General features: G+C 41.4%; 1 protein-coding gene across 3 annotated transcripts in view; it reads left to right on the forward strand.

Annotated features, from left to right (window-relative positions):
- Nucleotides 1–8,173: 8,173 nt before the first annotated feature.
- ZFC3H1 (zinc finger, C3H1-type containing) overlaps nucleotides 8,174–26,499 on the forward strand; it is a 64,908-nt gene continuing 46,582 nt past the window's right edge. The window contains exons 1-10 of one of the 3 annotated variants that reach the window (XM_015405719.1): nucleotides 8,174–8,877; nucleotides 16,263–16,685; nucleotides 17,616–17,677; nucleotides 17,865–18,063; nucleotides 18,201–18,427; nucleotides 19,519–19,642; nucleotides 22,679–22,776; nucleotides 23,041–23,244; nucleotides 24,103–24,267; nucleotides 24,754–24,891. In XM_015405719.1, coding sequence (XP_015261205.1) covers nucleotides 8,322–8,877; nucleotides 16,263–16,685; nucleotides 17,616–17,677; nucleotides 17,865–18,063; nucleotides 18,201–18,427; nucleotides 19,519–19,642; nucleotides 22,679–22,776; nucleotides 23,041–23,244; nucleotides 24,103–24,267; nucleotides 24,754–24,891 — 2,196 coding nt within the window. In that variant the 5' untranslated portion in view covers nucleotides 8,174–8,321. The remainder of the gene's footprint in view (nucleotides 8,878–16,262; nucleotides 16,686–17,615; nucleotides 17,678–17,864; nucleotides 18,064–18,200; nucleotides 18,428–19,518; nucleotides 19,643–22,678; nucleotides 22,777–23,040; nucleotides 23,245–24,102; nucleotides 24,268–24,753; nucleotides 24,892–26,499) is intronic. The other 2 variants (XM_015405721.1, XM_015405722.1) reach the window with 2 other exon arrangements.

The raw sequence follows: 26,499 nt of genomic DNA on the forward strand, positions 1-26,499 counted from the left end.
CACAATGGCCAAAAATACCAGGTGCCATCAGGAGGTCCATCAGTGGGGCTAGGACACTAGAAGCCCTCCCACTGTTGCCCCCCCAGCACCAAGAACACAGAGCATCACTTGCCCCAGACCGAGAGTTCCCATCTATACCTTGTGGCTAATAGCCACTGATGGACTTCTGCTCCATATGTTTATCCAATTCCCTCTTGAATCCATCCATGCTTGTAGCTACCACCACCTCCCGTGGCAGTGAATTCCATGTGAAGTTAGTCAATGCACAAAACTGATTCTGACTGCTTACATTGTGTTTGAGTTGACTCATGAAATCAGAGAACATTCAGCCTTAAACGCAGCAGGGATATTATTAATAGTTTTGCTAAAGCAAACAGAGCAACAAGCAAGCATGGCACTTGTTAAGACTGCTTCGTATATGATATTTTGTTTGCACAGGTTTAAGTCACGATATGATAGTGTAAACTGACATACACCAGAATTGCTAAAATGGCTTTCAAACATGCATTGGTTTTGCTGCTAAACAGATATTTGTGCAATTCTCACTCATGGAAATATACAAAATTTGTACACAGTTTCCCCCCATAACTGCAAAGAACAAGTGTCACATGTAAAGCTATTTACCTACCTATCATCTTTTATCCTGACCCTCCTTCATGAAGGGAAATGTATTTCTTTTTAGCTGTTTTTTTAGCATACAGTTAGCTGCAGCACAAGAGTTCTAGCTAGATGACCCAGCCTTTTAACAGCACTGTGCACATCAAATAGATTTAAGTCCTGTCCAGCACAAGAACAACACCCCCAAAACTTGGACTAATTCCAAAAAACAGATGTTAGCTTCATTAATTTTTTATGTCTGTAAATCAAATCAAAGAGCCCCACTGGTTTGATTCTACTTGTTAGAATGTAAATTTTAATTGAAATTGTCTCTCTCTGCTCTTATGTTAGCAACATTCAGAATTGATACACTCTAAAAGGCATTCCTAGCATTACTTTTGAAACCACTTCCAGGGATAAGCTTTGAAGGAGATTAGCTCAAATCCTCTGCTGAAACATATCAGAGTGGCTTCACTGAAACTGTGTAAAGCAACATTTGATTGATTGAACCTAGATCTGAATCAAGTCCAAGGCCATGACTATCTAGAAAAGCAGTCTTCTAGACAAAAGAGCATGGGAAAGTTAAATATGCAAGGGAATACTGTAGTAAACTAATGGTTATAAGCCAGAGCTCCCAATGAACAATACAATTTTTCATGTTACGGTCCACGACCAGATCCAATGAACAAGACATAAAACTGCAACAGAATATTTTGTGGTCCCGCTGCAATTCAGAACCTCTTTTATCCTATGGCACTCCAAATTCCAGTGGTTTAAAATGAGTTTATAATTTGGCAGGCTGAAAAACTGATCTCAGAAACATGCAAAAGCAACAAATGTACACCCACACCACCATTTCTAAATGTGTTAGAGAGCTTTACTAACTCGCAGTGATCATTCTAATTTTTAAAAAGAAACAGACAGGACATTTACATCATCATTATTATCATCATCATCACTGACTTTCAGGTGGGATAGATTCAGTTAAAGGCTGCATTCCAAAGGATACTGAGTGGCATGCAAGTCCCACTAGATTCAACTGATGCACTTCCAATAAAATGAGTTCAGAACAAAGTTGAAAATCTGATCAATCCAAACTGAGGTACAATAGATTGATCAGTGAAACTTTAAGCCCTCAGTCATAATAAAGAGCAATATTAGCACTGCTGCATAATTTTTTCTGCACTACTCAACCAAAGCTTGCAGTAGGTGGGCTGAGGAGAACCCGCTTCAAATCCTCATTCAGCCATGAAATTAGGAAGGTGGTCCTGAGCATGCCACTCTCTTTCACTGCAGTTATTGTGAGAATAAAATGGTGACAACACGTATCCAACCACTCTTAGACTTTGTGGAGCAAGTTGTTTCTAGTTCTCCTTCATGCTGAAGTCTATTGAGCCTCCCATCCCCAACTTTGTTCTTGGGTCAACAGACCTTCCAGAACAGCAAAGAAGGTGAAGCTGCAGTTTGCAGTTGAGGGAATAAGCAGAAATACTCAGCTCTGCAAATGGAAATGCCATTCTGTTGGATGAATTACTACTGAGGAATTACACGATTTTAAGGTTGATAATGAAGAAATTTACATTGTTAAAGCAGATTACAATGCAGTAGACTCCACCCTCCAATGCTGCCATTTTCTCCAGATCTCTGTTGTCTGGAGACCACGTGTAATCCCAGTAGATCTCCGACTACTACCTAGAGGACGGTAACTGCAATGTATTCAGCCTGACATGCCCGGACTTGCCCGGGCTGGCCAGGCACAATTCATCTGTAGCTTCAGTCGAAAGACAAAGGATCCGAAGGATCCTAGCCGGCCCAATCAAAAGGGCTAGCTTCCCAGCCGGGGTATCAATGGTCGTCCGGTTACTGTAAATAGCCTATCGGGAGTAGGGTGTGTGTTTAGGTGTACTTGGTGGCGGGTTTTCTGAATGCATATAAACCGGCCTGCGAGCTGGTCAGTTGTTTTTGTCCTGAACTAAATAAAGGTATGCTTAGCTGAATCACTCTCTGTCTGCATACTTTTCAGTAACCCAGCAAAAGAGATCAGTTCCCTCAGAGAAAATGGCTGCTTTGGAGGATGGATGAACTGTATGGCATTGTACCGATCTGAGGTCCCTCCCCTCCCCTCCCCTCCCCTCCCCAAAGCCCATCCTCCCCAAATTCCACTTTCAAAATCTCCAGGTATTTCCCAACCCAAAGCTAGCAACCCTACGGGAAAGGCATATCTCCATAATGAAGGGGGAAGGCATTTCAGGCTGCAGCAGGAGGGGGAAGGCAGGGGAGAATCTACAAGGTTGGCCTTGGGAGGGTGCAGGGTTGATCATCCAAAACTGTTATATGGGAAAGGGGAATAGTGAGAAGTGGAAAAGAGGGTAATACAACTGGATAGGAAGAGATTATAGAAGGGAGGAGGGAAATAATTCTAATAATCACATCCGATATACTTTTAAATAGCTGTGAACCCTGGAAGGAGTTGGAAACAAATTATGGGGAAAAGAAGAAGTCATTCTCAAGCCAGCTGCACAACTGGGTGTACTTCCTCTCAGTACTGCTGGACTCAGGCTAGGGATACCAGGCCATCACCTGGCATCCCAGGAGCTTTGAATGCAGGGCAAAGGGCAGACATGACATCAACACATCAGCTTACCCTCTGGGTAGTATAGTATTACCACAGTGATTCCAGAGAGTCCACTGATGCAGTGACATCGCCATTTCTGCCTCCACTGTTCTCCTGGTAGCCCTGATACCAGGGTTGCCAACCTAGTGTGGTATAGTGGTTAAGAGCAGTAGACTCTAATCTGGAGAATTGGGTTTGATTCCCCACTTAACCACATGAAGCCTGCTGGGTGACCTTGGGCCAGTCACATTTTCTCTGAGAACTCTCTCAGTCCCACCTACCTCACAAGGTGCCTGTTGTGGGGAAAGGAAGGGAAAAACAATTGTAAGCTGCTTTGAGACGCCTTAAGGTAGAGAAAAGCAGGGTATAAAAACTAACTCTTCTTCTTTTTCCTCCGGGTTGGGTGTGGAGGTCTCCTAGAATTACAAGTGATTTCCAGTCAATGGAGATCCATTCTCCTGGACAGCATGGCTACTTTGGAGGGTAGATTCTACTATGGCATTGTAGCCTGCTAAGGTTATCCACAGGCTCTACCTCAAATCTTTAGGAATTTCCCAATCTGGAGTTGACAACTCTACCTGATGCAATTGTAGGGGGTGAGGGCCCAGCTGGTGGGAGACTGCCCACCTGAAGCAGGCAAATGGCATGCCTAACTCAGATACAGGAACCAGGACATACATGGTTTGTGGGAAGTAAACAGCAACAAAGATCTGTCCAGGACAATTTGCTGGTATCACCGAGCATGACCCCACACACTGCTAAGGGAGCTGAGATTACCTTAGTATCTGTTGGGCAGCTTTGTGTCTGTGTTTGCTGCCTTCCTATATGGCTGGGTTTATGGTTCTGGTGCCACACCGGTACTGGACAGGGGACAGAATGCCCTCCCCCCACCAGAAGACCAAAGCAAGGCCATGTAAGCTGGAGCTCTCAAGTAACTCCCAACATACTTTGTAGACATCTCTACAGTCATATCAGGACTAAAAACCTCAGGCAGAGAGCAGTCTGGCAGCAATAATTCCAGTTCTGCAAGATTACATAATCTATCAGATAAACAGACATGTCTCTGGCAGAAAAAGAAAAAAAAACTGAAAATCATGACTCACTTAGTAGTAGGCCCAGCTCAAAGATATAAATGCCTGTTAAAGCCTACATCAGTTTATCAGCTTGATAATGAAGGTGCAGTCAGACAGCAAACAACAAAGTCAGAGAAATCCAGTCAAGGAACTTGATCTTGACAGCTGCTTGTCCCATAAAGCGACTGCACTGTACCATCTATCCTCACTGGATGGCAACATGTCCAACCAGTTTTTCATGATCCACTATACTGACCCTGCATTCATTTGCTCTAAATCTGAAGTGGGCTAATTGTAAATACACTCACTTGAAGGTAAGTCCCATTGAAATCAGTAGGACTAAGTAGGAAGTAAGGTTGCTATTTGGAAGCTGTTGATTTTGTGGTTGAGTGTGACTTTAAATCAGGCAGCATGCACGTTTATTTGGGAGGGTAGCTCACTGAACTCAGTGGTATTTACTTTCGAACAATCATGCATGTTTTTCAATTATACATACGTTAAGCATACCAATTGTATTTGTTATATTTAAAAAATGAAAGGGGAATTATTTTTTATATTTTATTTTAGAAAGATTATTCTGCAGAAAAATACTACATTGATTCCTCCACCATTTTCCTAATATCTTTCATCCTAGCCCCAATGCATTGATACTGGATGCTGTCTGATAGAATTTTTTTATTTTATAATCCACCATGATTGTCAGAGAGAAAGGTGGGCTATAAATGAAGTCAATAAGAATGTATTTCAGCTGTAGAAAATCTACACTGCGAGAAAACCAATATAATGAAAGAGTTGGAATGCACGTTATTAAAAGCATAATCAAAATCCCTTACCTGTTCTGGAGAACTGTTGTAGTTTTGAAAATATCCCTGAGGTGGTAGATGCAAGGAAAAGAAGTAAAACCGACTGAAGACCTGAGAAAATATCAAAAGTGGCTAAGTTTCTATCAACAGCTCCTTCAAGAAGAATATTGAAACGGAATATCTTATATTTGCTTCTCATCCAATGTAAACTAGTTTCAGCTCCATTCTTTCAGGCAGGACCTAAATTCTTTTGTGACTCATTTTGTTGTAAGACTGAATATGAGTGAGGAAAGTAGAAAGGGAGCACCCTAGCCTACAGGCCTCATATTAAATTATATCTGTTTTTGGTACATGTTTTCTCCTGTGAAGAGATCCACCCAGTGTCTTTGATGAACACTGAAAGAGCAAAACGAACCAAGCAATCTCACAATGCCATTTATTCCTGTGCGTCTGATCCGTGCATGTTTACAAAGAAATAATTTCAGCTATGTGTGAGTATAAACTACAAGTCACCAAGTGGGAGAAATTTGCTTATTGCACAGTTGCTGTTCTACCCATCCTCCACAAACTATTGCAGCCCCCCCCCCACTTTTACATGTAGATGATTCGATGGGTGGTGGAATGGTTAATGTGTCGTGTAACCGTATGGTATAGTGGATGGAGTGTTGGTGGAACCAGTGCCTTCTGACATGGAAGCTCAGTGGATGACCTTGGACCAGCCATTCCTTCTCTGCTTGATCCTACCTCATAAGGTTGTTGTGAGGATAAAATGGAGAAGGGGAGAATAATATTTTAAGTTGCCTTGCGTCCCCATTGGAGAGAAAGTAGGGATATAAATATCTAAATAAATAAACAAGCCCCTATTGTATCTTGTATAATTTTATCTGTGATCTTTTTTGACATGCATTATTTATTCAAATAGATTTTGTCTTTTTAAAGGAATTACTCCTCTACTATATGTGTGCACCACTCCACAGAACAGGAAAAAAAATCCTTCAGAAATGTGCTTTGCATTTTGAACCGGGGGGGGGGGGGGGGGGGCGTATACACACACATGGTGCCCAACCCTGTCATTATGCAAAAGAAGAACAAACCAACTTAAGGGAACTCTGGAAAGTAAAAACTACCAGTATTTAAGCTGTTAGCACACAGACATTTTGCCTTGCCTTTATTTCCTTACAGTAGTGCTGTTTTCAGGAGTATCCGTATAACAATCCTCTGTTCAACCTGCTTCTGCATTTTCTACCATTTTGCTGCAATGTTCTCCAAGCCTGCTTTGGTACAGTCTTTTGGAATGATCAGTCATAATACTTTTGGATGCTGTGCATGGACAGGAAGGTGTTCATTTTTGCTGGTCTTGCTCATACATCACTGCTTTTTTTCCCCCTTTCTCAAACCCTCATGGCTGCTTCCCCCTCAGTTTAAGTCAGGAACTAGTAGATGACCATAGTATTATGTTGAGCTGAGGCCATGATCTACTAGTTTCTAGTAAGTCTTTTTGTTGTGGAGTTTTAAGGGAAAAGGTGCACATAATGTGCAACCTGAATATGGAGTTCTATATTGTCCTTGGAGTAAACATGTGCTTAATGATATGCTGTGTGCTTTACACTTGGCAGTTTATCCATTCCATTTTGTAACTTGTAGCTAGATATGAGAAGGGAGCACTCACTGGAGAAGACCCTGATGCTGGGAAAGATTGAAGGTCAAAGAAGACGGGGACGGCAAAGGATGAGATGGTTAGACAGTGTCATAGATGCAACGAACATGAAATTAAGCCAACTTCAGAGGACGGCGGAAGACAGGAGGGCCTGGCAGGATCTGGTCCATGGGGTCGCGAAGAGTCGGACTTCACTGTGCGACTGAACAACAAAGCTAGATACTGGTGAACAGCCATGTTGAAGCAGCAGAACAAATTTTGAGTCCAGTAGCATTAAGACCACTTTTGTGGGTCTTAAATGTGCCACTGAACTCACAATTTGTTCTCTTGTAACATGTGGTGTCTGTGTAGAAACCGTCCCTTTATTCATGTAAGTGAAGACTGCTCAAATATTGAACTTGAGTTTTAGCATTACAAGGACAAACAGGTCTTTATATATATTGTCCCAGAGTTCACACTTCAAATTGTTTCACCATTATTTGATCTGTCAGCAGACCAAATCTTGTATGGCTAGTCAAATGCCCAAGCCTAAATGAAATATAAAGAATAGGTTATTTTCCTTGATGACAACTGTTAATTTCCAACAGCTTACATTTTACTACCATCCAACAGAAATTGTGTTGGTTCAGAGAGAAGTATGTTGAACGTAGTGTGTTTGGATGCAGTACCAATGCTAAGAATGAGTGTTATAATTTGTGGGTCGTTCTCCACCCTCGCTTTTGTCCTGCTGACTGTAAGAAAATCAAAGCTATTGCTTCTCAGAGGATTAAAAAGAATGAAAAGAAGTTAGGAGCCCAGCCAGGCACGGAGTGATTATTTTAAAAGCATGTGTGGGAAGGATGCCATGAGGAAGAGTGGATAATCCACAGTTTTGCGGAACAAGAACCCTAATCTTATTTTATGTTGCTGGAGATTCTTCAAACCACAGGAGACCTAAGGAGCGCAATATGAAGCTGTTTCACGAACACTTGGTTCCTGTAGTTACCCAGTTGTCTCCATCCTGGAAGGATAAAACTCCTCACTCCATATTATCCCGGACCCATAAACTTTTCAAAAGTAATTTCAAAATTTTGCAGTTTGGCCCCTCCCTGTAGAAATATAAAGATTCTTGGAATTTTTAAAAACTGCTTTAGAGACACCCACCCGTGGCACGCTTGATGTCGATTGTGCTCTAGACCCAAACTTCACTGAAGTGGCTACTTTCCTTGACCTTTTCCGCACAGCAGGAGAACCAGTTCCGTTAAGGGACCGTTATTCCCCCCTGCTTGTTGCCTGAAACAGAGATGCCCTGAAGATTGTTGCCAGGCAGCGGGGGACTCCAATTCCCATCATGCCACTCGCCCCCTTTTGTGATGTTAATTCTCCCCCCCCTGTGATCCTTCTCGAAGGAAGGGGGATCTCGCGAGAGTTTCCGTCAGCCAAGGGGAAAGGGTGTTGTGCGCGTACAAGTTTAGGGTCTACCCGGCCCGCCGCGGTATTCCGGGAAAGGACTCGAAACTGAGTAGGGAGCCTGTGGGCGGATCGGCCCGAGCCTCTTCCTCTCCTTTCTGCCGGCCTGGTAGCGCCGACCGACTGCGATGGCGGCGGCTGAGGCTGAAGAGGCGGCGGCGGCGGCACCCTCGAGCGGCCTCTCCCCTAAAGAGGAAGGCGAGCTGGAGGACGGAGAAATCAGTGACGACGACAATACCGAAGGGCCTCCAGAGCGGAGTAGCAACCGAGGCGGTGGCCCAAAGGGCCCCTACGCCAGGCGTAGGCCTCCCCCCGACGTCCGCAGCAGCCTTCTCCTCGTCTCGTCCCGCCGGCTCCCCCATCTGCGGCACCAGCCCCCGCCGGAGCTCGGGCACTTGCATAGCCACGGCGGCGGATACCGGCTGAAGGAGGCTTTCCGGCCACAGCCGCCGCCTTCCTCTGCCTGCTTGCGGCTGCCGCCCGACTCCGGCCCCAGGCTGTCGTTCTGGGAGCGCAGCCACAACGCGCTGGACCGGTTTCGCTTCCGAGGCAGGCCTTACCGGGGCGGCTGCCGCTGGGGCAGGAGCCGGGGCGGCAACCCCCCTGGGAGGCCCCCGGGAGGCGGCGGTGGGGGCGGCGGCTACAACAACAGCCAGGGATGGAGGGAGGCCTCGCCTCGGAAATGTATCCTTCGCGTGGGAGGCCTGGCCTGGCCTGGCCTGGCGCTGCGGCCTTCTCTCTCGTAGTAGGGGATGGGGTGGCGTGCGTGGCGGGCCGGTGCGAGCCTGCCTTCATGGATTGCTCTGATGAACTGCAGGAGTCGCTTGACCAAGGCGAGGCTGTGGCCGTAGGGAGCGGTCGCCCTGTCGTTTGTTTCTCTCAGAGCAGGTCGGGGACTGCTTCGGCAACAGCATAAGGGGCAAAAAAACAAAGAGTTGAAACTATTTTTTCGTATTCTCGGAGTAAGGGAGGGGCTGGCTGCGTGCAACTGTAAAAAGCTAGGGCTCTTCCGCTTTCTGATTTTCATGGCTTCTGTGTTCCTGTTGCTTCAGGGTTCTCCCCCCCCCCCCCAGGTGTTTTGCTTTCTGTATGATTATTCTCGTATGGCATTTTGTGTAGAATAGCCAGGAGGTCCTAAGATTGTCTGGCAGCCAGACATTCTAGCACTTTAGTGTTATGCACCATGAGGTGGCGAGCGAGACTTGTTTTTAAGGCAAGAGACATTTCAGAGGTGGTTTGCCATTGCCTGCCTCTGCCTCCCAACACTGGTATTCCTTGGATACCAAATACTAGCCTGGGTTATCAAGGTCAGGGCGGGCTTTTCAATTAGGAATGCCCGAAAATTGATGATTTGGAAAAGAGTGGGATCTTAGGTGTGTGTGACACTTATACAAAGTGTTGCTAAACTTCACACATTTGAACAAAGGGTTGATTGTACAATTGCGTTGTGTTCTCAGTTATAATAACTGGTAATACTTTGGCCACCAAATGAAAAGGGAGCACTCACTGAAGAAGGCCCTGATGCTGGGAAAGATTGAAGGTCAAAGGATGGCAAAGGATGCAACGAACATAAAATTGAGCAAACTTCAGAGGACGGCGGAAAACAGGAGGGCCTGGCGAGATCTTGTCCATGGGGTCGCGAAGAGTTGGACTCGACTGTGCGACTGAACAACAAAAAATGGTAGAGAGGCTTGTCAAACACAAAGACTCATAAAAGTGTGGTTATAGGTATTTGTCAGCATCATGTAACAAAATCCATGTATGCCTCTATGGTGCAACAAGGGGTGCAGTGCAGAATACACTTACTAGATAGTGCTCAATAGTAAGATTTAGTTTTTTGCACATACCCTGTTTCCCCGAAAATAAGACCTACCCCAAAAATAAGCCCTAGCAGGATTTCTATGCATTTGTGGTATAAGCCCTAGTGTGTCTTCTTGAGAAAAAATAAATATAAGACAGTGTCTTATTTTCGGGAAAACACGGTATATATTGAATTGTGGTGCACAATTAGTGTTTCTTGCTACGTTAACTTGTTTTTGTAAAATCCGGAATAATATCTACACTGGAATAGTTTGATAGTAGTAATTAGGTGTTGGTTACATTTATTATGAACTAGGTTTGAGAGAGCCTGTGCTTTTTAAGTAGTGTTCCAATTTTCAGGAGTTTGTATAACAGTTCGTCTCTTGAGCATTTAGTATATGGGCAGATAAATTGTTGAAGAAATGTAACTACTGCAGTCTTACCATTCCTTTGCTCCTTGATCAGGGTGTGGTTCTTGCTCTGTGTTCTGGTTTCAGTTTTGTTTATGGAATACAAGAAAGAAAGTTTGGATTCTGACTTGTTATTTTAGAGTAGCTTGGGCTGTGTAAGCTATATTGTAGTTTACCCATAAATTGTCTGTTCAGAAAAATCTGTTTTTTTAAATGTCCTAGAATTACAGCTGAAGATTTTGCTCCCCCCACCATTTCCTGTTTTTATACTTGCTGAAGGTGACACAGTCAGTTCCATCTGATTCTTTCAAAATAGCTGTTTTAAGTGAACATTGCACAACTTTTGATCTTATAGCAACTAGTACGGTGTAGTGCATAGAGTGTCTGGAGAAACAAGGGTTCACATCCTTACTTGACTGTAAGGCTAGGTAGAAAGATAGCAAATGGTTATCTCGCACGGTGGTGATTTTATTTTTGGCAGTTAAAATATAATTTATCACTGAGATCTTCGGAATAAGAACCTATAAATTATAAACTTGTATAGCTTTCAAGTAACTTTATGTAAACATGCAGCTGCTCTCTGAATTCAGCTTCATCTCCTTTGGTTCATCACAATGTATGCTTATGACTGACTAGGTGTGGTAGTCACTGTTGGTTGACTTCCTCCCAGCTGACTTTTTCCCACTGCTGTCATTTGTCATTTTGTAGCTGAAGATTTGTTGAGCATATCAATAAGTCACTGTATTTTAAAAGAAGCTCAGGGACTTCGTGTACCCTGTGTGCTGTAGAGGCAAAGGAGAGCAATGGCATCATGTGGGTAGGCTGAGCCTTTGTTTTTTTCTCTATGCTTCCTGTGAAAGCTTAGGTTAAGTTATTGTACCTTTAAATTGGTCTTGTAACATTCGCACAGATAAGGTTGTTTTAACCAATGCATAGGTAATATTACATTCAAATATAAATATAGATTTAAAAACTGTTTTATACCAGAAATCTGATCAGAGATAGGAAGGCCCAGGGGGGAAAACGGGGGGGGGGTGTTTTCCAAAGCCGGGTTTTTTTCTGGGAAAAATGGATTATGGAATATTTTCTTTTACAGTGCTTAATAACATGCTTATGGCAAGATGTTCATATATTTAATTCTCTCTCTTTTTTTAAAGCCCCCGGAGGAGATTTTTTATTATTTTTTCAAACTACAAAAAACTACTACAGAAAAACAGGAAGGGGGACTACAAATACAGGATAAAGAAAAGATACCCACACCTAAAAACCCAAGAGAGATCTTCATTGGCTTAGTTACCGTTAAAACTTCCCTTCTTTTAAGCATATAACAAACTGAGTCAAAAATCAATAATACTTTTTCTTTGTAAAAGCTCTTACAACTTCACTGTCTAAAGACACTGCCCCCAAATCATCCCTTTTCATCATCTTCCAAGGCACCATTCAGAGTCCTTCAGCCTTTACTTCTTTTTTCCCCGTCTTTCCCATAGCTTGTAAAGACTTTTTGGGGCAGCTGCCCTCTTTTCAGATTGAGAGTCCTCTCCGGAAGAACCAGAGTCCAACTCGCCGCTAGACTTGCTGTCCTCTTCTTTTTGTTCATCCTCTGATTTTCCCAGCTCAGTCTTCAAAAATTCTTTGGCTTTTACAACAGAGTCAATCTTTTCTTTTTTGTCTTTGATCTTGAAAGCGATTCCTTCTGGAAACAACCATTTATATCCAATTGAATTCGTCTGAAGAAAAAGCACCAACTCTTTGTACTTCTTTCTCCTTTGTCTCACCTCAAATGGAATATCCTTTAGCGTTCTGATAACACTTTCTCCCACTTTCAGGGGGGCTCCAGAAACCGCTTTCAGGATTGCATCCCTCACATGCCTCTTCGAGAATCTTACAACAATTTCCCCAGGCAGATTATTCTTTTTTATATATCCTGAATATGATCTAAATACCACATCCATTTCGTTTAGCAACAGTTCCTTTTCCATTTCTGTCACTGGGGCTAGCAATTCTCATAACTTCTTTAAGATTCTCTCCTGGTTTTTCCGGCATGCCCTGGAAGTGAAGAACCATGTTGGCCTTTTCCATTTGTACTTGTAGCATTTGATCTTCTAAATAAGTTGTCTTCTCTTCCAGCTTTTGTACTTTCTTCTTTACTTTCTGCGTAGTCGCAGCCACTTCCTTCACCTTTTCGGCCTCCTGCTTCATGATTTGTATCAAATAGCCTATTGTGCTTTTGTTGTGGTTGTACTCTGTGTCACTGTTGACATTTGGTCTTTGAAGTTATTCAACTGTTCCAGCAGAGGGTGCATGTACTCTGCTACAGACTTTGCCATCTCACTGGGAGTTTCCGGTTTAGGACTTTCAAGTTTCGATTTCACCAGTCTTTCTTTGACCTTCTTCCCCGCCATCTTCTTAGTTGTTTACTTTTCTCCGGCTTTTCAAAAGTTTCTGAATTTGCACCTGGACGCTAAAACTTGCTCGGGCAAGTGCCTTTATGCAGTTTTCTCCGCGTTCTCTTCCGCTCCCCCCCTCTCACTTAAATGTTCGTGCTATCGGGAGGCGTCCCTCCCCCCACTCGTTTTTCTCCAGTTCAGTCTAGCAGGGTGGGGAGCTTCCTTTTAAGCTTTAAAACGCCTTGAATTGACTTACGTTCATTTTAGATGCTGGCTCTCCTGCGCTTGCCCCGGTTAGCGTCACTGGTCCCGTTCGGTCTCTCAGCTCGAGGAACCATTGGAACGAAGAGGCGCCTCAATTCTTAGGCATTCCGCCCTTTTAAGAGGCCGCCTCTTGAGAGTTCCTTGGCCAGGGTCCCTTCACCGGGTCCCTGGGGGGGGTTGCGAGCCTGCTCACCCCCTTCCCCGGCCAGAGCACACCCTCACCCCCGAGAGGTATGGGAGGTGAGACTGTTAGCGCGCCGCCATCAACTGGAAGTCCATATATTTAATTCTCCATTATTATTTCTGAAACTATGTAACATGAAGACTTTTATGTAACCTTATGTAAACTATCAAATCATTGCAATTCCTGTGCACTGAGGGTAAGAAAATACTGGAATACAATTCAGATACTGAGAAAATACTGAGGATACAATTCTCAAATGCAAGAGAAAGATATATTGGTAGTTGTGTTGGTCTGAAGCAGCAGAGCAAAGTTTGAGTCCAGTGGCACCTTTAAGGCCAACAAAGTAGTCCTGACCTGGACAGCCCAGGCAAGCCCGATCTCATCAGATCTCGGTGTCATGGTTTCTCCCCCTCACCCCAGTCCAGGGATGGGGAGAGGAACCAAGGCGTTCAGGAACAATTAAACGCCAGGAGAATGTCTGCACACTCTCCAGGCTTTACCCGTAGTTTGCCACCAGGATCTTGTTAACCAGTCTCACAGCACAGCTCAGGAGCCAAGATCCCAAACTCCTTGCTTTATTGGACTGACCACGTTACCAGCTCTATACCAGGGCTGCAAACAGTTAATTACCACAGTGGTAGGCTCCTTAGGTGAACGGCCTTAGGCACAAGATTCAGTCTTAGAGATCAGGTTGCAACAGAAAGAACAGGTCCAGATAATATTGATTATATTATCTTTATTCAGTGCACAAGCATGCATATGACATGAGACTAGCAAAAGATAAGAAACAATAGATACCTATAGCTTGTTCAGCTCTAGCTACACACTAGAAGTAAGTCATAGTTACCAGGCTTTCAGAGGTATCAGATGAAATAGTCCAAGGTCTCACCAGGGGATCTTGAAAAGGAACCCCATGGTGCTGTGGGCAGCTAGTCCCCCCTCCCATCATCACCAGATATCGCCATTTACCCAATAGTGAGAGAGTGGGAAGGCGTTCCCATCTCTGGTTACCATGCGTTGTCAGGCAAGGTATGTTTTGATTGGCTAGGAGTTGGGCATCCCACTCCAGCCTCTGCTATTGACCATGTGTCATGTCAGGGAATGCTTTTGATGTGTTAATGTACTGGGCATAGCTGTCCCAAGCCTGGGAAGACTCCGGAAGTCGCCTTCTCTTGGCAAAGGTGTCAAAGTGCCTTGTATATGGAGATGCTGGTCTGGCCATCTGGCAAGCCATTTGTACAGGTGACAGAAATAACACAGTAGTGATACCAGGAGGCCATCTGGCCCCAGCCGGGAAGATTTTAGAAAAGGCTTTTTCTATACACTTGGATGCTAAGCAGGGCTTACCTTGGCAAGTACTCGGAATGACCTCCAAGGAATACCAGGGCTGGGACACAGAGGCATGTTATCAAGCTATCTCTCTGAAACATCCTAGTCCCACTAGGGGTCACCAGAAGTCACCATAACTTCCAGACTCGTAAGTACACACACAGAATACTCACAAAATAGTAAAAAAAAAAAAGACCAAAGTTTTATTCAAGGTATAAACTTTTGTGTATCTGAAACTTATGTCTTGAATAAAACTTATGTCTGGAATAAAACTTTGTTGGTCTTAAAGATGCTACTGGATTCAAACTTTGTTCTGCAAGATAAATTTATTTCTGTCTCTATGGGGCACTGCAATTTTCATAGAAAAAGTTTTCAGTGTCCTTTTTGCTTGTGGACTTCATCTTGTTGGTATGGTTGGTGGATCTATTTCTGTCCACTCAGCTGTTTGCATTATGGAGGATTGGAGGAGATAAAATAATGTTCTCAGTTTTGTTATGTTGATGGTTTCTTTGGGGGGTTGTTTGCCCGCTTTCATAAATTGCAAAAGAGGTTCATTATAGTTCAGGTGTTTTTTCCATTTCAGGACCTTGTAGTTCCATTTGTAACAAAAAAGAAAAATTAAAAAGTAAATTCAATTTATTATTTTCTGAATAAGCAGTACTTTTAGTATATAAAACATGATATTTTTATGCCAAGCCAATTTATGCACACTACATTTTATGTTTCCAAAGTAGTGAAGTGATGTTCAATCTGTAAAGACTACTAATATTGTATTTTTTTTCCATTTCCCAGAAAAATTCTAGGATTGGGGGGGGATGGTGAAAAAAGTTTTTTCCCTGTGGCTTCAAAATTTCAAGAAATTTTAAATCTCCAAATTAGCTATAGAATTCACCCTACTGACAAACTCTGCCTTTTCCTCGTCTTCTTTTTTAAAAAACAAAAATTAGCAATGCCTGCTGAAATCAGAAGCCTGATGTTTGGTTTACCAGGGTTTCTAGTGGTCTTTGGTGATCTCCAGATCTGGGAAAGCCAGAATATGTAAATAGGAAAACTGTAGAATAGATAACACAAAATAATCTTAGTCACAGACTTACTGTGTCTTAGCACAAAAGCAAGCACTTCGTTTTTTAAGCACAGCATCCATACACATGCCGTCCTGAGTATCACAGGGTCGACATGTTAAGCTAGAGAAGGTCTCCCTCTTCTCTTTAGACTGAACGCAAGGAGCTGATGGCTTGCAAACATAATTTCAAATTCAGGGAAACTGCAATTTATCTGACTGTTAAACTGATAGACCTGCCACAGGGAGGCAAGAAAATACATCTTGGTAGTGTCCAGCATTGTTTTAATGCTCTTTTGTTTGAATTTCTTGATTTTTTTCAGTAGACTTTATAAGATGATCTCACCTGGGCTAGTTGCAGGCAAGGTGGGCATACCTCAGGGTGGAAGCAATCCAGGCTTGTTATGACAGTGCTCCATAGAGGATAGGGATTCTATGCAAAGCACTAAGGTACTAGTACCTATAATTAGCCTGAGCTGTCTAGGGGGGAGAGTAGGGAAGAAAGCCGCTTGGAATGAAAAATTTTGGTATGCCTGTAGGAAATTTAAATTTCAGTGGCTATGTATTGTTCATGCTCACTTCATGATGGTGTTAAATGACTTACATACTCCATGTAACTTCCTTAATAAATGAAGCAGCTAAAACATTTGTAAAGTCCCCATCTAGAAAACAGAGTTATTCGTCTAAAAATGATAATGCTGTGGAAGAAAGTTTTGAAGATCTCCTGCTGAAACATAAACAAATTCAACTAGAACTTGAATATATTGATAAAGATGAAAAACTGGCTCTCAGTAACAAGGAAGAAACTCCTCAGCAAGATGATGATAAAACGACCAGTCTTGAGGACCAAATTGCTATTGATCATGTCAGTATTACAAAGGGTACTGTAAGTGAAGTGTTTCCTGAGGAGAAGAATCAAGTATTAACCTTTCAGGCATTTGAACTGAAACCTCTCAGGCAAAAACTGTCTACGTTACCTGAGAGAAGCAAGCTGAAGAAAGCAAAAGATGGAATAAAGCAACAATCACAAAAATCTGAATTATTGGATTCTAACCAGGGTAACTTCTGTTTATTTGTAATAGCCTCATGATTATGGAATTTGATCTATACCAGTTGGAAACCTGTCTTTTGCTTGCAGAAAAGTAGCTTTAGATGATACGTATAGATTTGTAAGTACAGTTTGAAGACCAGTACTAATAACTTTTGCGTTTAACTTTTGCGTTTATTGATAAATGTAAGAGTTAACATTTTGAAAATGAGATAAAAGGGGGTTCTGTTTCCTCATTTTTTTCAGTATCCTTAGCACGTGCTCTGTTTTTTATCAATTCATAGGGATTATGTGAACAAGTTGTAGTTACTATAGCTGGAGTATTGGAGGTGAATGGAGAAATATGCACATCCTGCATCAGTAGGGCCATGTATTTTGCTGCCATTCTATCTTTAGAAAAAGCTGTGCTGCCTGGCGGAGGGAGTATGGACAAACAAACCCATCCTACACATGACTGGCCACAGGTGGTTTGGAAGACTTAGGTCTTGAAAAGCATTTCACTCATTCTAAAAGAGAAAGCATTTCATAGTAGTTTTTTCCAGAGTTCCCCAATTTTTCCATTGGGAAGATGGAGCAAATGTCCTCTGGGTTGGCAATATTTCCCCCCAGCTTTTGTCCATGTCTTCATATCTCCATTTGTGGGTATGCTGCCTCCTTGGTTATTCTTTCTCTACTGTGCACACTATGTATCTGGGATATAAATAAAATTAAGAAGGGAAAACATGTCTGGAAGGAATCCTTTGCTTGTTACCACACTCCGAGCTTTGCACCTTGAAATATTGTGAGAACCAGATACCCAGGCTTTGGAGCACTTTCTGTAATAAATATACTCACTACTTTGTATATTTTGAAACAAGTGTAGCATTTGTTGTGTTTTAATTTATTTGTTTCCAAATATTTGGCTTTGTCATTAAACTTTGAAAAAATCTCTTTGTACCAGCAGCTGATGAAAAAGAACAAGTTGAGGAAAAACTTAGTCCTTCAGATGCTGCAGCGGTGAAGGTAAGGAAAACTATGACTTTAGCCTGTAAAAGCCAAAGTTGCTGCTTAATTCTGGCAGAATGTAGACTTGATGTTTGAAAATTATCCTTCTGTTAAGGGTTCTAATTTTTTTTTGTGTGGGGGGGTTTGATCAGTTTAGTGATGAAAGCAAAGTTGAGAGATTGTTATCCTTTTCTTCCCACCAAAGAAGCTGCTCGATGAAGAAGAGGAGATGTCAGAGTTGCAACTAAGGCTTCTAGCTTTACAATCCGCTAGTAAAAAGTGGCAGCAGAAAGAGCAGCAAGTGATGAAAGAAAGCAAAGAAAAACTAACGAAAGCAAAGACCATGCAGCAGAAGGTCAAAACCAGTGCAAAATCACACTCTGCCAAAAAAACTAGCACTGCAGGTAAATAATTATAAATTGGTTTGCAGTGGCTTTCAGAAACAAAAATACGTAGTGTCTAGGATTAGATACGCTGCATTCTTTGTTCTCTATGCACTTGGGAAAATAAAATGTAATCAAGCAATACTTTTATTTTAAAGCTAAGCAAGCATTGAGGAAACAGCAAACGAAGGTGTGGAAAAAACTGCAGCAACAGAAAGAGCAAGAAAGGCGTCAGAAGGAAGAAGAGCAACGGAAACAAGAGGAAGAGGAGGAAAGAAGAAAAAGGGAAGAGGAAATAAGAAAAATCCGTGATCTTTCTAATCAAGAAGAGCAGTACAATAGGTTCATGAAGCTGGTTGGGGGGAAGATGCGATCAAGAAGCAAGGTAAAGTGAGATTATCATGAGTCATGGTATTGCAGGTAATATGCATGATTTGTAGGCCCCAAATGTGGAGAAAATGGAACTTTAAGCCATTAGGTTTTTGAGACAGTGTGTGCATTCAGTGGCTGTACTTACTTATTACTGAAATGATTACTGGGAGCAAAGACCATTGCAGAGACATGGTAGATACTTCTAGGAAACATTTAAGTGCATCAGTATGGTGGAGAATGTAGGTGTCTGTGGAGCAAGCCACAGTACCCTTTCTTAGCTTTTAAAGAAAGCAATAATGTTGATTAAGGTACTAATATTCTGGACAAAACTGTAAATCTGTAGCTAGTTGCAGAAGAATCCCATGCTGAATAACTCTGTGTAGGACTGTGCTGTTATCATAATCCTTCACTGTTGTTTTTATGTAGAAATTTGTCAAATGTGTACAGTACTTACTCCATTTGTTCAATCATCCATTGGGAGTGAGTTGCTCCAGTTCTGCAGAGGTGGAGAGGGATAAGAGATTTGCTAGCCAATATATTTGAAAATTATTGTAATATGGGTCAGTGAATTTGGAAAAGATCTGTTTTGCTTTGACTCTACAGCAGCCAGGAATAATTTCATATTCATTTGTGATAAAGTATTCTTGTAAAAGTCTTCTTTGGGGAACATATTAGAAATGTTATCCCCTTTTTTAAACCTAAGAAGTTGCAGCAAATAAAAGCTGGGGTAGGCCTCATAGCTACAGTTGACCCGTGCTTGCTGTGCCTTTTCATGCAAAGTCATTAGTAATCTAGAAATATTAGGGACAGTTATTATGGGAAAGATCAGTTATCAAATTTTCCAGTAGTACAAATTTTACTTAAAAGCAATCAAGAAAATTCCTGATTTGATTGGGAAGACGCACAAGGGGAGCAGATGTTGAAATTTCCTTCCATTTCATTTTCCAATAGATCTCCCCCGCCCCCACTGCACTTAGCTCCCCTTTCCCAACTGGATGTCCTGTATCACAGAACTTCACGTGATGTTTAATTTCACTTTAAAGCAATGTACAAGTGAGCCAAGATTACACTAAACTGGAAAGAAATAAAAATCCTTTTTTTTAGTCCTCAGATAAAGACTTGAGGCGATCATTAGATAAGCAGTCTACCGAGAGTGCAGGAGGAATCTATCAATATGACAATTATGATGAAGTTGCTATGGACACAGAAAGTGAAACTAATTCTCCAGGTAGGTGGTATTTAATATTTGGATTAGAATATCTTGCTGCTATTTTTTTAATTGAATGGTTTCAGGTTTTATATTGAATACTTCTGTTTCTGTTTGTTCATTTTCTTAAGCCTGCTACATGAAAAGCTGCTTGAACAATTTTGTTAAAATGTAATTCCTCCCACACTCCAGTGCAGCTGTACTAAACACAGAAAGAGAGAGTGTTGCTAGGTTTGCATGTGTTCTCTCAGATGTTTATCACTTAAAGCATTAATCTTCAAGGCATATTTTAATTCAGGTGTTAGTTTTGTGCCTTGGAAAGGCCATCCAGTCTTTTTTATCATGTTCTGAGGACCACCTAAGGGCATACCATGAATTACAACTTTAAAAAAGCTGCCCCAATGTATTTATTTATGAAATCTGCAGAAATGATTCTATGAGTTAAAGTAATTAGGTCGTGTTATCAGACGCTCAGGATGTTTAAACTGGTTCTCTTTTTGTAAGGTCCTTCCCTATTTGTATAATTTCAGTGTGGATTTTTTCTCACTCCAGCAAATACAATGGTATTTCAGACTGTAAACTCGCATGGAAACATTCTGTTTCAGAAACAACTTGCTGAAGCTTGTATGAGAGCTGACCTGATGCTTTTATAGATGCAGGATATGTCTTATATAACATGTGACAGATAATGGCATGTCTTATAACTAGAGAAGTTGGCTCAGCAATTGGACTTGTGCGAAACTTGGATTTTTACCCACTTTTGTTAGCATTCTTTTTATTGTCTGTTGTGTGTTTGAATTTTTTTTACTGCTGAGGGTTTTGTTATCAGAATGCTATCAATTTATTTGTTCTTGAAACTGATTTTTTTTTTGTTAGCTGTCTCAGCAAAGGTTTATGGGGAGGCAGAGAGTGATATTCAAAGTAAATAAATAAAATCTACTTACACAGAGATTTATTCTGCTAATTTTCCAAATATATTAAGTTCAACATTTACCTGTTCTGGTTCTTGTATACTTTTAATTCTTGATGGTCTTTTTTCCAAATTGCTTGTGCTTTGGTTCTGATTGTGTATCTTCAGTGTTCTGTTCACAAAAGTTTTCTCCTCAAATGTGATAAGTCAAGGAAAGGTACCTAACTAAAGCAAGTGGGAGCTTTGCGTTTCAAATATAAACATAAGAACATAAGAGATGCCAATGTTGGATCAGGCCAAAGGCCCATCCAGTCCAACACTCTGTATCACACAGTGGCCAGAAATACCAGTGCCATCAGGAGGTCCACCAGTGGGGCCAGGACATTAGAAGCCCTCCCACTGTTGACCCCCCCAAGCACCAAGATGACAGAGCATCACTTGCCCCAGAGTCCCTATCTATATCTTGTGGCTAATAGCCACTGATGGACCTCTGTTCCATATGCTTATCTAATTCTCTTTTGAAGCCGTCCATGCTTGTAGCCGCCACCACTTCCTGTGGCAGTGAATTCCATGTGTGAATCACTCTTTGGGTGAAGAAGTACTTCCTTTTATTCGTTCTAACCCGACCGCTCAGCAATTTCATGGCGTGCCCACGAGTTCTTGTATTGTGAGAAAGGGAGAAAAGTACCTCTTTCTCTACCTGCTCTTTCCCATGCATAATCTTATAAATCTCAATCATGTCACCCCTCAGTTGTCGTTTCTCCAAGCTGAAGAACCCAAAGCGCCTTAACCTTTCCTCATAGGGAAAGTGTTCCAACCCTTTTATCATTTGAGTTGCCCTTTTATGCACTTTTTCCAAAGCTATAATATCCTTTTTAAGGTGTGGTGACCAGAATTGCACACAGTATTCCAAATGAGGTTGCACCATTGATTTATACAGGGGCATTATGATATTGGCTGATCTGTTTTCAATACCCTTCCTAATAATCCCCAGCATAGCATTTGCCTTCTTTATTGCAGTCACACACTGTCTCGACATTTTTAGTGAGTTATCTACTACAACTCCAAGATCTCTCTCTTCATCAGTCTCTGCCAGTTCAGACCCCATCAACGTGTAATTATATTTAGGATTTTTGGCTCCAGAGTGCATCACCTTGCACTTGGCCACATTGAACCCCATTTGCCATGTTGACGCCCACTCGCCCATCTTTCACAGATCCCTTTGGAGTGCCTCACAATCCTCACTGGTTTTCACCACCCTGAACAACTTCGTATCATCTGCAGATTTAGCCACTTCACTGCTTACTCCCAACTCCAGATAATTAATGAACAAGTTAAAAAGCAGTGGACCAAATACTGATCCCTGCGGTACCCCACTGCTTACCCCCCTCCACTGAGAGAACTGCCCGTTTATACTCACTCTCTGTTTTCTATGAATTAGCCAGTTTTTGATCCATAAAAGGACTTGTCCTTTTATCCCATGATTTTTCAGCTTACTTAGGAGCCTTTGATGAGGAACTTTATCAAAAGCTTTCTGGAAGTCAAGGTAAACAATATCTATTGGATCCCCCTTGTCCACATGTTTGTTCACCCCCTCAAAGAACATTAACAGGTTAATATAGCAGTTGAACCCATTAATGTCATGTGTGGGATGAGATATATTTGGTTTTCTTGGTATGCTGATAATGTAAGGGAGGCTGTTCCTTCTTTGCAGAAAGATGTATTATTGGCATTTTGTTAACAAGGGAAGGGACAACTTTAGAATAGAATAATGAGATGTAAAAGAGGCATTTTTAAAAATGATGCTCTGTTAGTGTCCAAGAACTGTTTGCCTCCACTCAGACATCATGATAAAGTAAACAGACGGTTAGCTTCAGACTAAATTTTCCAGTGGCTGGCAGTATGAACCTTCCCTTCTTCCTCCCCACCTGCCCTGCTGCAATCTGCTGACCTCCACAAAATGCTGAGAGGAGGTCTGCGGTGCGAAATGGAAATTGCCAATTCCATCTGCTTCTAGCCTAGAGGTTTGTCAGCTGCTCACAAAAACATATGGTTAAACTATGAAAAGTAGTGCACTTTAAGAAACTCAACATTTAAAAATATTGTATATTGTAACATGACTTTTGTTCTGTGTAATTCCTTTAAAGCGTCTTCTCCAGTACAGCCTCCATACTTTGACTGCCCTGTTGGATACTTCCCTCCTGGCATTCCACAGATTTCACTGCCTCATGCACCACAAGTTTCGGTATGTGATTTTGCAAGACTGAATATTGTAGTCAAACCAGAAATAACCTTAGATCTCCCTTATGTAATTCAGAAACTATTTGAATATTCTGGTAGGCAGTGTGGTTTCCCTGGCCATCCTGAAAGTTATCCCTCCTAGTAGTTATTAAGATTGAATTTCCACTGAATCAGTGTAATCTCTTAGTTTTTGGGATCAACTGGTAAGTTTCTTACACTGCTTAGTTGGCTCAAGCAATAATTTATCTCTTTTTCTTATTTACTTCAGGTCCAGTTGTCAGTGAGCCAATTGTATGTTGAAGGCATTTCAAGTGTTTCTTTAGAGCCTCTCCCTCCTCTCCCTCCTCTTCCTCCTGAAGAACCAGAACAGCCACCAAAGCCTCCATTTGCAGATGAGGAAGAAGAGGAAGAAATGTTGCTACGAGAAGAATTGCTTAAATCTCTGGCAAGTAAACGAGCTTACAAACCAGAAGTAAGTGCTAAATGTGACCATGAGATGGCAGTCTTGCCACATCATAGTTTGCAATAGGAGCAAATTTGTTGTTGTCCAGATTGCTCTGGTTTCATCTGAACAAAGCAAAAATGAGGCCAGAAACTAGATAGCTTGAATGTGATGGGCAGTCAAAGGCTTTTGTTAACGAAGTTGAGGCTGCCATTTAAGAAAAAAAGCATAGAGGCAAATTTCTGTAAACTGAAAAGGTTGCACATCCCTGGTGTTGGCTTTGTCTCATGGTGTGACATTACTGGAAAATTAGTAGGATTATTCAAATTGGTTTTTTCTCAAAAACAATTTATTAGGATATAGTAAACGTTTAAACATACAACAAAGTTTATGTTATACATCCTTTTTCCTCTTACCCCCACCCTTTCCTGGCTTCCCACAGTGCTCCAACCTCCTCCCCATCTCTTAGATCTTTTACATATCTTCCTTTTTTAAATTCAAACTCTACAGGTAACACATTTTTCAGTTGTTGTTTTTATACACATCTATTTCTATTATTTTTTATATTTCAATAATTTTCAAAACAAAGCAAATTGTCCTTTACATCCCGGATTATTCAAATTGTGAGAACCAGAGCAGGTCTAAGTAAAAATAGAATTATTTACTGCTGTTCTGATTTTGGTCAAATGAAAGCCATTTTTAAAGTTGCTAGGATCTTCTGTAATTAAAGATTTGAATTTCTTGACATCACTTAACTGGTCCTTGTTCGGCTTGTATTGTTTGCTTCTATATGTGAATTTAATCATGTAACATAACAATTAAAAAAACGCGCACACAACTTGCTTTTACTCTTCCTGATCTGTTACTTGTACCTGTTTTCTTTACTAGGAAAACTCAAGTAATAGTGGTCCACCTTCACCACCGTTCCCTAATAATTCCCATATTTTGCCAAGAAGCAATCTTGCAGCAGTCAGTATTAATACAGTGTCTCAGCCTCGTATAAAGAACACCAAGATTGTTAGAGTACCAAGACCCCCAAGAACAGTGATCACGGTAATGGAATGTTTTTAACTATATTCTGGGTACAAAATGGGTATAATATTGGTTTACACATTTTTATTTTGTTTTGAAGTGGGCGCAAACAAAAGGCTAAATCCTAGGGATTTGCTCATGCTTGTTTAGTGGCTTGATTGGTAGTCTATTATAACAGGCCTGGTTTGACTTCTCTAATCTTTTTTTGAAATAAGTGCTCTTGTAGAAGAATATTCTAGTACTTTGTCAATATAAAGAATATAAATCATTTTGAACAGATTATTACATTTGATGGTATTTCTCATCAATTTTAGTTAGGTTTCCTTGCCCTAATGAGAAGAAATAGCATGCTCTTGTTATGGAAAAACAGAGAAATGTTAAGTTGAAAAATCATGCTGTGGTGGTGCGGGGGAGGGGGGACACTGCTAAAGAGTTAATAGGTTGTTGCTGTGTAGAATTAGAAATATAAATGCTGTTACTTTCTCTTTAAAAAATCTATTTCTGCAGCTTCCAAAACACAAGTCAGTGGTGGTTACACTGAATGATTCAGATGATAGTGAATCCGATGCAGAACAACCTAACTCTGCTACTAGTGTGTTTGGTGGTCTAGAATCGATGATCAAAGAAGCTAGAAGAACTGTAGAGGTAAGTGTGTATGTTAAAAACTGTTTTGTTTTTGAAAGTATATTTAACTTTTGAAATATTACCATGGGGATGTGTGTCACATAGTGAGTATGCTGAACATTATATAAAAAACAGACTTAGTTGTTTTTAGGAGGGAGAGCAGAAGGATATTAACTCCTTCGTCTGAGAAGTCCAGGCTAACCAACTGAACATTTCCTGAAAGGAATTTCATTCTAGTTCTTTTGGTGTTTAGTATGAAATTCACTGCCAGCCTTTCTTGATTCCCTTCTCTTTCTGTTGAAGAATGTTTCTGTCGAGATGGTGAGCTACTGCAATAAAAAAGGCCAACGCTATGCTTAGGATTATTAGGATGGGAATTGAAAACAAATCAGCCAATATCATAATGCCCCTGTATAAATCAATGGTGCAACCTCATTTGGAGTACTGTGTACAGTTCTGGTCACCACACCTCAAAAAGGATATTATAGCTTTGGAAAAAGTGCATAAAAGGGCAACTCGAATGATAAAAGGGCTGGAACATTTTCCCTATGAGGAAAGGTTAAAGCGCTTAAGGCTCTTTAGCTTGGAGAAACGATGGCAGAGGGGTGACATGATTGAGGTTTATAAGATTATGCATGGGATAGAACAGGTAGAGAAAGAGGTATTTTTCTCCCTTTCTCACAATACAAGAACTTGTGGGCACTCAATGAAATTGCTGAGCGGTCGGGTTAGAACGGATAAAAGGAAGTACTTCTTCACCCAAAGGGTGATTAACACATGGAATACACTGCCCCAGGAGGTGGTGGCGGCTACAAGCATGGACGGCTTCAAAAGGGAATTAGATAAGCATATGGAGCAGAGGTCCATCAGTGGCTATTAGCCACAAGATATAGATAGGAACTCTCAGGCTGGGGCAAGTGATGCTCTGTCATCTTGGTGCTTGGGGGGGTCAACAGTGGGAGGGCTTCTAATGTCCTGGCCCACTGGTGGACCGAAACTGAAAAAAGGGGGGAGAAACTCAACCCAAAATCAGCTGCGAAATAAGAGGGTCAAGCTAACAACTATATTATAAAAATACAAATGTTTATTAGGGTGTACACATAGCTAAAACATACTGCAGTTAAAAGAAATAGTCTAAGTCTCAGACTTAAAAGGCTTATACAAGCAAGTCCTCTTTCCTTAGGGATGCTGCCATGTTTTTCCTGTAACAATATTTGCCAGCCACAGGTAGTTGTTGAAAGGTGAGCGTGGGATGAAACTTCCCACACATATGCATGATATAGATCTAATGCACTAGAATGGAGCATCTGACCGAGTCCTGCTCCTATACATAATCACTTCAGGACTAGAAATACTATGCTATCTTGTGTCAAAATGTGCCAGAAACCAAATACAACAAAAGAAGTCCTGTTGGTGTTTGGGATGAAAACCCCATATTGTCTAAAAGGCTCTAGAATAAGCTCCAGTAGCATTGTGTTAGTTCACAATGTATTCACTAACTAAAATGTTCCTGAATATAAAGTTAAGGCCAACATTGTCTCAGCTTCCTTAAATGGGCAGTATTTTGTTGTACTATTGTTATGTTGTTATGTTGTTTTAATTGTTTTAATTATGGCTTTTGCCCCAGTT

Source organism: Gekko japonicus, unplaced genomic scaffold, assembly GCF_001447785.1.
Source record: "Gekko japonicus isolate JY-2015 unplaced genomic scaffold, Gekko_japonicus_V1.1 scaffold53, whole genome shotgun sequence".
In the NCBI taxonomy this organism is placed as follows: Eukaryota; Metazoa; Chordata; class Lepidosauria; order Squamata; family Gekkonidae; genus Gekko; species Gekko japonicus.